Source organism: Canis lupus, chromosome 10, assembly GCF_003254725.2.
Source record: "Canis lupus dingo isolate Sandy chromosome 10, ASM325472v2, whole genome shotgun sequence".
Lineage (NCBI taxonomy): Eukaryota > Metazoa > Chordata > Mammalia > Carnivora > Canidae > Canis > Canis lupus.
Genome location: NC_064252.1, coordinates 66,713,636 through 66,727,524, shown reverse-complemented (window position 1 = coordinate 66,727,524; position 13,889 = coordinate 66,713,636). Strand labels below are relative to the sequence as shown.

At 52.6% G+C, this 13,889-nt stretch overlaps 1 protein-coding gene across 8 annotated transcripts in view; it reads right to left on the bottom strand.

Annotated features, from left to right (window-relative positions):
- Positions 1–13,022, bottom strand: part of MEIS1 (Meis homeobox 1) — a 165,495-nt gene extending 152,473 nt beyond the window's left edge. For 5 of the 8 annotated variants that reach the window (XM_049115598.1, XM_049115595.1, XM_049115596.1 and 2 more), the window contains exons 1-6: positions 11,943–13,018; positions 9,820–10,046; positions 7,810–7,951; positions 7,122–7,172; positions 6,193–6,243; positions 4,589–4,735 (exon numbers count right to left, since the gene is read on the bottom strand). In XM_049115598.1, the coding sequence (XP_048971555.1) occupies positions 4,589–4,735; positions 6,193–6,243; positions 7,122–7,172; positions 7,810–7,951; positions 9,820–10,046; positions 11,943–11,954 (630 nt within the window). In that variant the 5' untranslated portion in view covers positions 11,955–13,018. Of the gene's footprint in view, positions 1–4,588; positions 4,736–6,192; positions 6,244–7,121; positions 7,173–7,809; positions 7,952–8,110; positions 8,319–9,683; positions 9,787–9,819; positions 10,047–11,942 lie in introns of those variants that run through there. The other 3 variants (XM_049115592.1, XM_049115599.1, XM_049115593.1) reach the window with 3 other exon arrangements.
- Positions 13,023–13,889: the final 867 nt, after the last annotated feature.

The following is a 13,889-nucleotide window of genomic DNA, read 5'->3' as shown; positions in this document are numbered from 1 at the left end:
TTAGCCAATGTAGTGACAAGCAGTCAACACCTTATTATTTAATCATTAAAGAGAATCTTGCCATAATTTCCCTTCACATATTTAAAAAAAAAAAAAAAGAAAAGGAATTAAGAGTACAACACATGACCCATTACAACAATCAAAAAGTAAAGTCAGATGAATCTAAGACCCCCATCGATGTCAGGAGGTGGACTGAGAGTTTCCAAGACAAAGGCATTAATTGGGACCCTGTGAAGTATTTACAATTTAAATAAGATGTGTCCATGTGTAAGCATTTAGAAACAAACTACCTGACAAAGGGACCCTCTTCCTGTCTCTTGCTGTTTGTGGCCAGTTTTCTTATTGGATGAAAACAAATTGCCTGCATTTCTAGTATTAGTAAATATCCAATGGCCTCATCTATTTTTTTTCTGAAGCAGCAGATTCAATTCATCAAGGACGCTAGGCTGTCCCTTGCCCTCTCTCTCATCCCCGTTCCTTACCATGACACCTCCCCAAAAGAGAAAGCTTAAATCTCCCTTGCATGCATCCCTACCCCACTTTGCAGGGAGGGGGCGTTTTCAGTCAAGTCCAAGTTCAGTTTTCAGAATTTTTAACTCAAAAGATGCTTTAGAAACAACATCTAAGATAAAACAATCGCCACCAGGGTTTTCGTAGCCCACTTGGGAACCGAAGCTCACTGGCCAAGGCTGCCCCGGATCCCCGAGGCCCCGGGCCTGGCGCTCTCCAGCCTGGGCCGCGCAGCCCCGGAGGCCGATCCTCCTCCCCTGGGAGTTTAGCAGCACTTGGCATTTAACCTGCCTGGCGTGCGTGGCTTTCTGGTTCCATCTCCTTGAGCCACATTACTCTCCCCAGATGTCAGGCACAAATCTGGATTAACATGCAACAGGGCGCCCTGTGCAGCCCGTCAGCCCTCGCCCAAGAGCTGTTAAATGCAGATTCAGCTGAGGACCCCCCGGAGAGCTGCTGTTGAATAAAAATTGTAATCCAAGGGGACCATTTCTTTTGCCTCCGCTGCTTGTGGGAAGCCCGAGCACAGGCCCAGCTAGTCCGTGCGCTCCCCCCAGCAGGCGTGCCCACCTCCTTGGCAGCCTAGGGGCCCCAAGACTCTTCACCCCTGTCTCCCCACTCTCCGGACTGGTTCTTGGGGTGGAAAATGCTTAGATTCAAGGAGTGGCGAGCAGCATAGGGCCCTGGGGAGGAAGACTCCATTCCCCGCTCCTCCTGGGAGCGCGTCCTAAAGTCTAACGCCTGGGCGGCCAGGTCCTTGGCCTCCTAACCCCTCCTGATGCCCCCAGTACCATCCTGAGCCCCCCCAACAGGCGTCCCCGCTTCCCTCCCGCACTGACAGTCAGCCCAACCCTTGCCTCGACGCCTGGCACCCCTGCTCCTCTCCGCTCGGCTCCCGGGGTGCACCCAGCCCCAGCCCCAGCCCAGGCCCGGGTCCCCCCCACCCCAGGCCCTCGCTGTCCCCCGCTGTCCGGGGCATCACAAGCGTGCGGGCTGAGCTGGGAGCCAGGCGGTCGGGAGAGGGCGCCCGGGAGGGGACTCAGGCCTGGCTCCTCGGGGTCTGGGAGTGGAGGGGGACACCGAGGTAGGGGGATAAACGAGATTACGCCTTCTACTGGTGTCTTAATCTGATAAAAATTAAAAAAAAAAGAAAAAGAAAAAAAAAAAGAAAAGCAAGCATCACTACAAGGCCACATGGGTATCCGCCGACTTAGCCCTCCGGGAAACCGGCGGGTATCAAAGTCGTGGATCCTAGGTCCCAGCGCCGGTGGCAGCCTTCGCGCCCTCCCAGGATAAAAGTAAAATAAAATACACCGTGCCGCCAGCAGGCCCTAGAGACAGCGGGGTTAATGAGCTAACGAGGACCAGCGCTCGCACCACACCTGAAGCATCCAGTCCCGGAGCGCACCCTCTGCAGGGGTGCAAGCTGGCCGGGCCGCATTCGCAGACAGGTGGCCAGGCCGAGCTTTTGGGGGGGGGGTCCAGCGCCCCCCCAGGGACCTGCAAACTGGTGCCCAGCGGGAGGCCCTGGTTGCCCGGCCTCTCTGTGCTCCCCCACGCCTCTCCCAGAGCAGGGGACCCCTCTCTGGGTGTGGGGCTGGGTTCCCCGCACTCTGCGCTCTGCGCTCCCAGGTACAGAGAGAGGCCAGGTCCGCGGGCTCCTGGCTCCCAGGAATCGCGCCATCGGGAAGGACGACCTTGGGGTTGGGGCCCTCCCGACCGAGCCCCAGCGGGGCTGCAGGGGTCACGCGAGGCGCCCACGAGCCTGGGCCTACAGCGCCACGAGCTCGGCCGGAGCTGCGAAGCCCACCAGCTGGCCGTGGGGGCGGGCCGGGCACCTCTCCCTTGTTGGGGGCGGAGGAGGGCCGGATGCGAATTTCCATCCACGCAGCTGCCTACCAGCCTGCCCAGCTCAGAATAAGGTGGCCGAGCGACCAAAGTTTCCCCGCAGGAGCAGAGGGAAAACTCAACGGGCGTGATATCAGTTTTGTGTGTATGTGTGTGTGTCGCCCGCCCCCCTCCCCAAATAAAACCCATAGCTTTGGTCCTTTATCTTTGACTTTAATAAAATAATGATTCGTTGAGAAAATGGGGTATAAATCTTCATTTTGGAGGCAATTAAAGTGTTGATTTCATTCGTGCCCCTAAGCGATTCTTGTAATTTGCTCAAATAGCTTTATGTACCCAGCACTCCGGAGCTCTTAGAATCCCATTTTCTAGTTAGGCTTGTTGGATTACAATTTTTATTCAACAGCAGCTACCCGAGGGTTCCTCGGCGGAATCTGCATTGAACAGCTCCGGGGCGAGGGCTGGCGGGTGAGCCGGGCGGGAGGGAGGCCGGCAGCCCGCGGGGCCGGGGCCGGGCCGGGCCGGGCCGCCCGCAGCTTTCCCACCTCAGCCGGGCCGCACAGGGGCTGCGCCGACCGCCCGGCCCGTGCACCCGTCTACACTGCCGAAAGTTTGCAACTTGCCAAATCATAGCAAAGAACCAGCGCGCTGGTGTTTTTAAAGCTCAGCTCTGCCTGCCTCCCACCGCTCTGGGGGAAAGGAAGGATTCGGCCTCTGTCGCGGGATTACCGAGAGAAATCCAAGCTGGGAATTTATTTTAAGAGGGTGATGTTGAGACAAGAAAACTTTAGGATGACACCAAGACCCAGGAGCCGGGCCCTCCTGCGAGCCCTCCACAAGACAGCCGCCAGCCAACAGTGATCAGGGCAGGGCTTGCAAAGGAAAACTCTGCCGGCCTGGCTGTCTTCTGGCTTAACAAAGGCAGGCTGATCTCTCCCCCCAAGACGGAACTCACGTGCCGAGTCAGAAAGAGAAACAACCCTAGGCCTTCGCTAGTGTAGGGAGAGGCCAGAGAGACCCGCAACCCAAGTCTCTATTCGCCTTGCAGCAATTCGCTGCGGAGAGCTGTCCTGAGCCCGGTTCATCTCACCCGCTCCTCAGGTTTTCACTTTCATTGCATTTTTGCAACTTCTCTGGGCCAATCCAGAGACACAGCGACAGGGGAGGGAGAGAGAGAGAGAGAGACAGAAAGGGAGAGAGAGAGAGAGAGAGAGAGAGAGAGAGAGAGAGAGAGAGAGAGAGAGAGAGAAAGGGAGGGAGGGAGGGAGGGAGAGAGAGAGACTGGGAGCAAACAGCGGTGTCAGGGTGAGAGAGGGAGAGAAATCCCCCCAGCAACTCCAAATAAAAGTCGTCCCCACTTAGCAACGCAGCGGAAGAAGGGCCTGGAGGGAGGACCAGAGAAGAGGGGGCGAAGCGAGCAAAGGCCGGCAGTTGAGAGCCAAGGCGGCGCGAGGTCCCCCACCGCCACACCAAGGGAGTCGCCGGGGTGCCCCTGACGCTGACACTTCCAAAAGCTGCCAACCCAGAGGGCCCAGTGCACGTACCAGCTGGAGGATGAGTGGCAAGGAGGAGGAGAAACGTCCATATTTGTCTGTTTTTATAACCTCGGCCTGGTCTTATTTTTTCTATTAAGTACAATAAAATGGGCGAGCTTGCAGCGAGCACTGCACAAAGCAATGTTCAGTGAGGTCTAGAAGCGTTCGGCCGAGGAAAACTGACAAGACAGGCTAATGAACCGTATAGACAGGGAGAAAATAGCCAGCATTTGCTAGATTTCAAACCCTCGCTGTCTCTCTTAGACCACCTATCTTGGGTTTATTCCTAATAAAATAAGAAATAAGCAGACCCTACACTTTTCTTTTCTTCGAAATAGAAGGGGGAAAAAATGCTCCAGAACAAAGCCCTACAATCAGAGGCGGTCACTGGCAGTTAACACTCCCATTATTATAGAGGGTAAATAAAATAAAGACAAAAATTAAAAGCGACAAGAAACAGGTCAAGTTTGCAGGCAAAGCTTTTACAAGCTCATCTCTCCAGGTCGAATCCCAGAGCCAGCCTTAATGAAGCAATAATAGCCACATTATTCAAAAATTTTCATTTCGATGGAAATGTATCTAAAAGGGACTTAATCATATGCAAATAATAAAAGGAGGTGGTAGTGACCCAGCAAGCAATATGCATACAGATTTTTTTTTTTTTCCTAGGGACGTTGAAATTGAAAAGCGCATACCTGGTCGGTTAGATTTGCTGATCTTGTTATATCTTCACTGTCTGATTTTGATCCTCCTTCTCTATCGTCTATCACCAAATCGATAGGCATTTTCCCTTTCAAACAGCTAATATACCGGTGGCAGAAATTGTCACATAATTCGTGTACCTACATTATGACAGAAATAAAAAAATGGAAATATAATCAGGAGTGCATAAATGACATTGACAAGTGCAAACCACCCCCCTTGTGAGATCCAAACTTCCAAATAGGGAAACACAGAGCAATTGTCCTCCAGAGACCCCCAGACGCATCCAGAATTAGGAATAACTTTCTTTTCTTGCAAAATAGAGATATCCCAGAAAATTGACAGTGACAAGATGATTCACAGGCTACAACATATTCAACACCCGTGTTAAATTCATCTGCTCCCAGGGCTGTGGCCATTAGAGAGGTGACCCGCGTGGGTGACATTTAAGGTAAACTATTTAATTTCATCCACTTACTTTATCATAAGTTCTTTTCCAATGAGTCTAAGGGAAAATGTGAATATAGATGTATGCCTATAATTCACGTTTTCCCAAGGACCAGTACTGTGGTGGCACAGAATATCTGTCTGACAGCCCAGGTCCCTATAATATTTGTAATTAGGGATTCTACACACAAGAAGCATATTTTAGGATAGTTTTAAAAAAAATAGGAGAAAATCAACTTGCCGGTACTCATGATATGAAAAACACCTACAGCCACAAAAGAAAAAAAAAAAGGATCAAACTGTATTAAAAAAAAATAAAAGGAAAAAAGAATGCTTCAAAATATTTAGGTGTAAGTGGAGCGGTCTCTTACAGGCCTAGGGCATCCCTGACATGCAAAAACTCACAAGAAACCCCAGTGTGCTTGCAATTTAATGTTAGTTTGAATTACAATGCATTAAGTTTTTATTGCTGAGATTTATAGAACAGCTAGCAAAATCATGTTAGCCCACACCCTTTCTTGAGTGTGAAGGTGGGGTGTGTGCAGGATTCACAGATTCGAGAAATTGACACAACTATCAACTCTGCTTTGTCTCTGCAAAAGGTTTAATGTGCCTCCCCCACCACCTCCTCCAGACTCCCTGCCCACTCCTCCTCCCTCCGCCTCTCCTCTGTGTCTGACCTGCCGCTGCTCTCAGACTGTCTTCCAGAAACTCACTAAAACTAAACAAAACTCCCCCACCCACCCACCCACCCACCCAGAGGTAGCAAAGAAAAGGGGGAAGAGGAAGAGAAGAGATCACAAAGGTATAACCTGTGAAGCAGACTCACAACAGCATTCTAAACATCAAGAGAGATGCCTAGAATTGTAACTATTTATACAAAGCCAGCAAAGTATTAAGAATGAATGCAAGGCTAGGGCATTTGAGATGCCGGTTTTAGTGGCTGAAATTGTAATTAAACTACAAAGAGAAATGGACGCTAAGATTGGCCTTGACACTAATTACCAGAAAGAAAGACATTTATGCAAATGTCTCAGAAGCCTGAACTTCAGCCATTCAGAACCCTGCCCCCCCCACCCCACCCTACCCCACCCCCCTCAAGTTTGGGGGGTGAGGAGAAAGCCACAGGAAAAGAGGCTAGAGGAATTACCTTCTCTAATTCCAACAGATGAAACCTTAATACTTGTATGGCTTGAATCATCTGCAAAGATACAAAAAGAATGAGCACCCTATTCCTAGTTTGCAGAAAATTGGCTGTCACAGCTCTAGCATCTCCAGCCTACACTGCACACACACACACACACACACACACGCACACACACACACACCAGTTAAATAGAGTTATTTTGATTTATGGCAATAACACTAAAACTTAATAGCAGCGACTGGGTACCATCTAGAGGTTTATATTTCTTTAGGAGAAAAAAATAGCTAAAACAACAACAGAGCATCTAAGTGGGGATCATAAACACTCTCCTCCCCCATGGCTCTTCCCCCCTTCTCAGCCCCACTGCCCCCCACCCCACCTGAAAGGACCACATCCCTGGCCTGGGGGTTTCCAGGTAAGCAGTGCACGGAAAATATTCCAAATACTGCCCCCCTGCCCTCCCCGCCCCTAAGTGTGGCTTTTCACGCGGCTGCAAACTTTCTGCTGCGGTTCTGCACACCTTTAGGGTGCACGGGTGGTTTTGGGGGGCTCTTGGCCGGTGGCCGCCCTTGGGGCACGACTCTGAGGGCTGGGAAGTCCGCAAAGTTTAAGCACACACGCTGACAGGCCCGGAGATAAATCCCCGCGCTGATTAGAGCCGCGCTGCCCGGCTGTCATAAAAAACAAAAGCTCGCGTTTCCCCCCAGCGCCGGCTCGCCCGGCCCCTCTCGGGATGAATTTATTTATTTCCCGGGGATCCTGTCCCGGGGCCACTTGTCCGGGCCCGAAACGTGTGCAGCCACCTCACAGCTACGGGAAGACCCGTCTAGAGACCTGGGTGGAGGGGGGGGTGCTCTTGCAGCAAAGCTGGGGTGCTTGGGGGAGGAGGGAGCAGGGAGGGGGGAGCTGGGGACTGAGGGGTCCACTCTTACCAAGTTATCCAGTTCTGGATTAGAAGAAAATAGAGGTTTTTCTGCGCGAATCTAAATGCAAGGGAGAAGGAGTAGAGGAGAGGGGAGGAGAGGGCAGGGGAGGGCAGGGTGGGGGGGGTAAAAGAAAGAACATTTGAAATCTGGTCGCCTTCCTAGTTTCTTGCCTCATTACACTGTCGGGCGGCGCAGGGGTGGGGGTGGAGGGGGGCAAGATGTCACCTCCGGGGAGGGGGGACGGGGACCGGGTGACACCGAGTCCACAGGCGGCCAGCGTGAATCAAAGAGGCCCAAACCGAGCCCAGAGCCCCGGGTCGCCTCTCCCAGCAGCTCGGCTCTGGAGGCCGCTGCCCTGCTCGCCCAGGCCCCTGGCTGCGCCCTCCACCCCCATCTCCACCCTGGGGGCGCAGGGTCCGTGATTTAATTTTGGGGTGGGGGGCGAGCTTCCTGCAAGAGGGTGGGCAGCTGAGCTGGGGAGGCTGGTGTGGCGGGGGAGGCCTGGACCGGGCCGTGCGCTCCCACCTGGGGGGATGCCCCAGGGCAGGGCTTGGGGCGGGGGTGCTTGGGGTGGCCTGCGTGCTGGCCACTTTGGAAGAGGTGCAGCAGGGGTTGGGGGGGTGGAGGGAGGGGAGGGAGGGAGTTGCCCCCGGGTCCCTTGGCTCCCTACTTCCTGAGCGAGCGTCTTGCTGACCTGTTTGGCGAACACGGCTATGTCTTCATTGAACGACTCGGACGAGCAGACGTCCCCGCCCGCCACCCCCGGCTCGCGGGGGGTACAAGTAGCTAATTCACATTTCTCGAAAATCAGTGCTAAGAGAGGGAAGAGGGGGTGTCTGCAAGAGAAGACAACAGTCGCAAACAACACAATGGTTAGTCCCCGGGTGGGGGAGACGGGCGCCCCAGGGCGGCGGCCGGAGGGGCAGGAGGCCGGGGACCCCCCCGCCCTGTCCCCTGTGCTCGGCCTGCCCCAGCGCCCGCAGGTGGCTGCTCACCTCCCCTTCCTCCTGGGGCGCCCCAGTCGCAGGCCCTGAGCCACGGACAGTATCCGAGGGGCGGTGCAGCAGCTCTGGCCGGAGAAATTGGTAACATTTGCTGAGGATAAAACCCCAGCGGCTCCAGCAGCCATTTTGAGGGAAGTTTCCCACCCGGACCGGCCGGGCCCTGGGGGGCAGCAGGGCGCCTGGCTCCGAGGGGCCTGGCCCAGCCCGGGCTCGGGCAGCTCGGTGGCGGGCGCTCAGCTGACTTGGGGAGAGGACCTCGAGGGCGCCAGCAGCCACTGTCAGGGGGCTGCACTGACCGATCAGACCCCTGGGCCCCGGGAGGCCAGGAGGGCTCCTCCTCAGCTCCCTGCACGCTCCCCTCCCTGGGCCAGGGGCCCCCACGACCACCCCCCTCCGCCCCAAACAAAGTTCCTCCGAATGTCCCCACGGTAAAGCCTTTCATTCCTGTCTGCGGGATGGCAAAGCAGCTAGCCTTGCGAGGGGCCTAGATGTCGCTTATCTCAACCCATTAAAAAAAAAAAAAGAAGAAAGAAAGAAAGAAAAGAAAAAAAAATGCTGCTTCTAATGCTCAAGGAGGTGTCTCAAGTCTTTTATTAGCTCTCACAGCCCAGCCGGGAATTTAACGGTTTGGGGTCCTTTTCAAAGCGTCCCCAAATGTTCTGTCCCGGAGCCTAAACCATTTGCAGTCAACGCTGCTGCTGCTGCTGCTGCGGAGAGAACGCTGGGATTTAAACAAGCCCATCGCACAAGGAAGGGACCGACCGGGAGATAAAGCAGGAAGGTTTTTCGGCCGGGGAGGGTCAGTGTTGCCTGATTTTTTTTTTTTTTTCAGAAGAAGAAATAAATAGAAATAAAAGTGGCTGCAAAGTAAAACGAGGTCCCCAAATTCACGAGCACACGGCAGGCACAAGCGACTTTCCGCGGATTTTACCAGCCCTGGGTCTAACCGACTGGCCTGGGAGAGCACGGGGGGAAGCACAGTCTGAAAACAACACTGGCCCTGGATAGCCCCGCACCTACTCCCAAATCCTGCAGGTTTCGCCTTTGAACACAAAGTGCTAAAAACCCGGCCAGAAGTTTCTTCACGTCTCAAACGATTCAGAGCGAGCTCTCTCCTCGCCCGCGGTGGTCAAACTCCCTAAATGCAAAGCCTGTTCCCCCTTGCCTGACCTGCAACTGTCCTCCCCTGATTTTATTGTGCGGCGGCAGAGCCAGCATACGGTTGCTGAGTAAACTTAGCAAGTCAGAACAATCAGTGGCTTAAAAGATTTTCCCTTAAACTAAAAGTTTCGTTCCAACACAAAGGCGCCTACATTTAGAAATCCCCAACGCTCTCCCAGCGAAGTCGAGCAAGCGAGGGCGCCAGCCCGCTGAGCTGCAGAGCCCGGGTCTGAGAGGGGACGAGGGACCTCTGGCAACTTCTCCTGCAGGGGCGACCCCTCGGCCGGCCCGGCCTGGGCTCCGCCGGGGGCTGGGCGGGCGCCGAGCGTGTGTGGAGATGGGGGACATCCCGGGTGGCAGGCCGCCTCCCCAAATTCTCCATGCAATGCAAATGAAAAGTTACCAAATGGTGTGCCTCCAGCCCACGGAGCCCCGGCTTCCCTCCTACCAAAGGCACAGGGGGAGAGAGAGAGAGAGAGAGAGAGAGAGAGAGGAAACATCGCGTCTCTACTACTTAACCTGATGCCCGGTGTACCTACCCATAAATGGCATCTTTATCTCTCTTTAAAGCGTCATTGACGGAGGAACCCATGCTGGGGGCCATGGCGTTGGTGTGAGCTGTGTGCGGGTACTGATGCGAGTGCAGAGGAGGCCCGTGGTTCAGGTGGTGGACCGGCTGCATGGACCTGGCCGCATGCGGGTCCCCATACATCGTGGAGGGGATGCCCACTCCATCCATGCCCCCGTAATGGGGCAGATCGTCGTACTGCATGACAAACAGGAGAAAACAAGGTTTGAAGGCCAGGCGGGCAACTGGGGAGTCGGCAGGGCACCGAGCTTATATAATGTCAGTCCAGCTGGATCCTTCAACCCGGAATTCAGTGGCCTTGCATCTCTAAAGTTGAGATTTCTTGTCTGGAAAAATGATTTCTAAAGTAAAAATTCTAGGATTCCCTCTGAGACTCGGCCGGGATGAACGGTCTTGCCCTAACTTGTGTCCCTATCAACCAGTTCAGAAATTCAGGATCCTCTGGCAAGGAAGGAAGGAAGAAAGAAGGAAAGAAAGGGAGGCATTCTCCCGGAGGGCGGAAGGTAAAACGTGCATGTCTCTAGAGGAGGAAATTCAAAATCACAATAATAAAACGTGCCAGGACAGTGCAGCAAACCCGCCTAGTTTCACAGCCCCTTCCCATCAGGGGGAATTTAAAAAAAAAAAAAAAAAAGTTACGATGGGAACAGCTAAGCTAAGCACATGAATTCAGACAGGCTTCTCATTTTATTTCTCTGCCAGCGTGGGGTTAGGCAGTCCTGCAAGACACTGCATTTCCTTTGCTTTCCAAGACAAACTCTGCTAAATTATACAAAACTAACTGGCCCCCTTTATAAGTGAAACTCAGAGAAAGGTAGCTCTTTCACGTTCATTAGAGCTGAATTTAGAATTGGGCAATTCCCCCTCAATGTGAAAGAAAATCTATATAGCTGGAACAGTTAGTTGTCCTATTTTTCTCTACTCCTATGAACTTTTCCCCCAGACTAGAAGTCAATGAGGCAAATGTAACTCATCAGGTGTAAAGTAAATTCAAAAGCAAACGCACACACAACCCCCATCTTCTTCCCCCCCCCCCCGGAAAAACTACTTTCATATTGACTGTCATTATTTTTGTGTGCAAAATTCAGCTACTTAGAATCTTCTCATTGCTCCAATTCCGGGCAAGTTCTTTTCCCAAGATTTGGAGGCGCCGAGAGTGAAATGATTTTCAAAGAAAAGAGGAATTGCCACTTTCATCTCCTTAAAGCCAGAGGTGTGAAAATAGTTTGGAAGAACGCTGACATTTGCCTGAACCAAAGCAGTAAAGAAAAATGTGTCAGCCTAGTAACTTTCTTTTGCAAACAGGGCTTTGAGGGCCAGGACACAAATTATGCAGGGAAGGCTTTTTGTAGACCCCCCTTTCTTTTAAGAGACTACCTCGGTTGGGTTGTCATTGTCTCACTTTACTCTCACTACATTTCCATTCAAATAGGAATATTGGGGAAATTAGTATTGCATTTTTAAAGTGAGTAGCTCTGTGCTTAGTATCCAATTAGTGCAGGGCTTTTGTAACAAAAACTTTCAAAGTATTACCTTCTATAAAAATCCATGCACATTAAAATCATTTTTCAGAGATGAATGTTTTCCGACCCCAAAAGCCATCGTACTATGGCAAAGTCATTTGCTTAAAAAAGCTAAATGCTTCTAGTCATATTAAGAGATGAGCACAATCAATAACAAATCAGAAGTTTCTAGCTGCTTAATTTACTTTAAAAATAGCCTTAAACTTCTGCTCCCTGAACATTCACGTTACAGCACTAGGTATCTAGTGCGTTTTGTTTTTGTTTTTTAAACAGAATGACTGCCCGAGCTTGCATTTCTATTTATATAGCTGCTGGTTAGGAATCTATAGAAAACTTGATTACTTGAATTAATTACATGTAACATACATAAGTCTACAAACGCACTGAATAAATTCTCTCGCTTTAGGCCACGGCTTTAGGAGCCTCATTCAAAAAGACAGAGAGAGAGAGAGAGAGAGAGAGAATAAAAAGAAACTTTTTAGCAGTGTCTTTCAGCCACGTTTCAATTTAATCTCACATTTGAGTTCCACAATTGTTGTTTAATACGTACCCTTTGCGCCATCGGCCTCCCTGGCTCCCTTCCTACTTCAACTTCTAATATATCCTCTTTAAGGCCAGTGTGAAAAGAAACAAATAAGCAAACTCCCCCGGAAAAAAACAAAAAACAAAAAACAAAAAACAAAAACAAAAAACAAAAAACAAAAAAAGAGAGAGAGAGAGGACAAAAAAAAAAATCTTTTTTTTTTTTTTTTTTAAAAAGCACGACGGAAAAAAAAAAATCCCTTCACGTCTCCAGCAACGTGAGAGCTACTTGGTCCCCGATCTTCGGTCTACGGGACCTGAAGCAAAGCGCCCGAGTCACTGTGCATAAAAGCGCTCCGTTTCCAAGACAGCAGCAGCAGCAGCAGCAGCAGCAGCAGCGGGGGCAAAAAAAAAAAAAAAAAAAAAAAAGAAGAAGAAAAAAAAAAGAAAAAAAAAAAAGGCAGATCTTCTCTTCCACCCCCCCCCCCAAAAAAAATCAGTTTAAAAAAAAAAAAAAAAAGAGAGCGCCCCTTAGACCCAACTACCAAATCTCATGGCTTTCTGCCACTCCGGCTGTCAATCACAGGCGAGGTTGTCAACGTGGTGAATGAATGATCATCCGCTCTGTCTTCTTCTGGTCGGAACACCTCAAATGTGAATATTCAAATGCACAAAGCCCTAGCGCTCGCTTCCCTCGGATCGGTCCTAATTCCTAATCAGTTTCTCTCTTCTCTCGCTCGCTCTTTCTCTTTCCCCTCTCTCTCTCTCCCTCTTTGCAACTGCTGCACTGGAGGGAGATTAGAGGAGGAGGGTTAAAAAAAAAAAAAAAATGTCTGTCTGAGTTTGTCTTAAAGGAGCCACGATCGATGCTGCCCGCTTGCAGTCCCCGTGCGTGTGTAAAGTGTGTGTTGCACAGGCGGAGAGGTGGATTCCGACCCGAATGCTAGAACCCGGAAGTAGTGGTGGCCATAACAGGTCGCGTCTTACACAATGCATTGGGCTGCAGCAAGTCGGCGGCTCGGCAGGGGTGGGAGCGCCGGGCGGGCTCCGGCCGCGCCGCCCAGGCGCACGGGCGCTCCCTGCAGCCGCGCGCCCCGGGCGCGAACCCCCACGCGCCCCGGGCACACGCGCACACGCGCACACGCGCACACGCGCGGGCAGGGCCGCCCCCCCCGCCCCCGGGGCGCGGGCTTTATTCCCCACGTTCCTTGCAATCTCCCCCTCCCTCTCTCCCTCCCTTCCTCCTCTCTCCCCTCCACCCCTACTCGGGACTCTCCTCCACTACCCCCCACCCCACTCTCTCGAAATAAATTGGGGATCCGCGCAGGGGGGGGGGTGGAGCGCGCAGGGGGGGGGTGGGCAGCCGCGGGAGTTCTTTTGCAACAGAGCTCTCGGCGCGCGGACTTCATGACTTTCCTGCAAATCACTGGGGGTCCGCTGCTGGTGGGGTGTTGCTTTTTGTTTTTTGTTTTTGTTTGTTGTTGTTTTTGTTTTTGGAGGTGGTGGTGGGGGGGGGGAATGTGTGAGCTCAACGCAAGGGTGCGTTCTCGGAACTGACCACCCCACGTAGAAGGAGGCAAACGGGGAAACAGAGAGGGAGGGAGGGAAGGATGAGAGCAGGAGTCCCGAGATCGCGGGGCGGAGGGGGGAGGCTGGGGCTTCCTGCGGATCCCAGCCTAGAGCTGCCGCTGTCAGGGGTGCACCCCCCCACCCCACCCCAGGCCCCCGGGAAAGGAAATGCTTGCGTTTTCTCACTTTGGGGTCTGGACCTCCTCCTCCTCCTCCTCCTCCTCCTCCCGCTCCCCGGCCTCCGGCCCCCCGGGCCCCCGGCGTCCTGCGCGAAGTGGGAGAGGAAGGGAGGGAACAATGAGCCGAGCGCGGGGACGGTGCCCCCAGCGCCTGTTTACAAACACCGAGCTATTGGGCGTCTCGCCGGAGAGCGAAGCCCGCCGCGGGGCTCGGGGCAGCCCCCCGA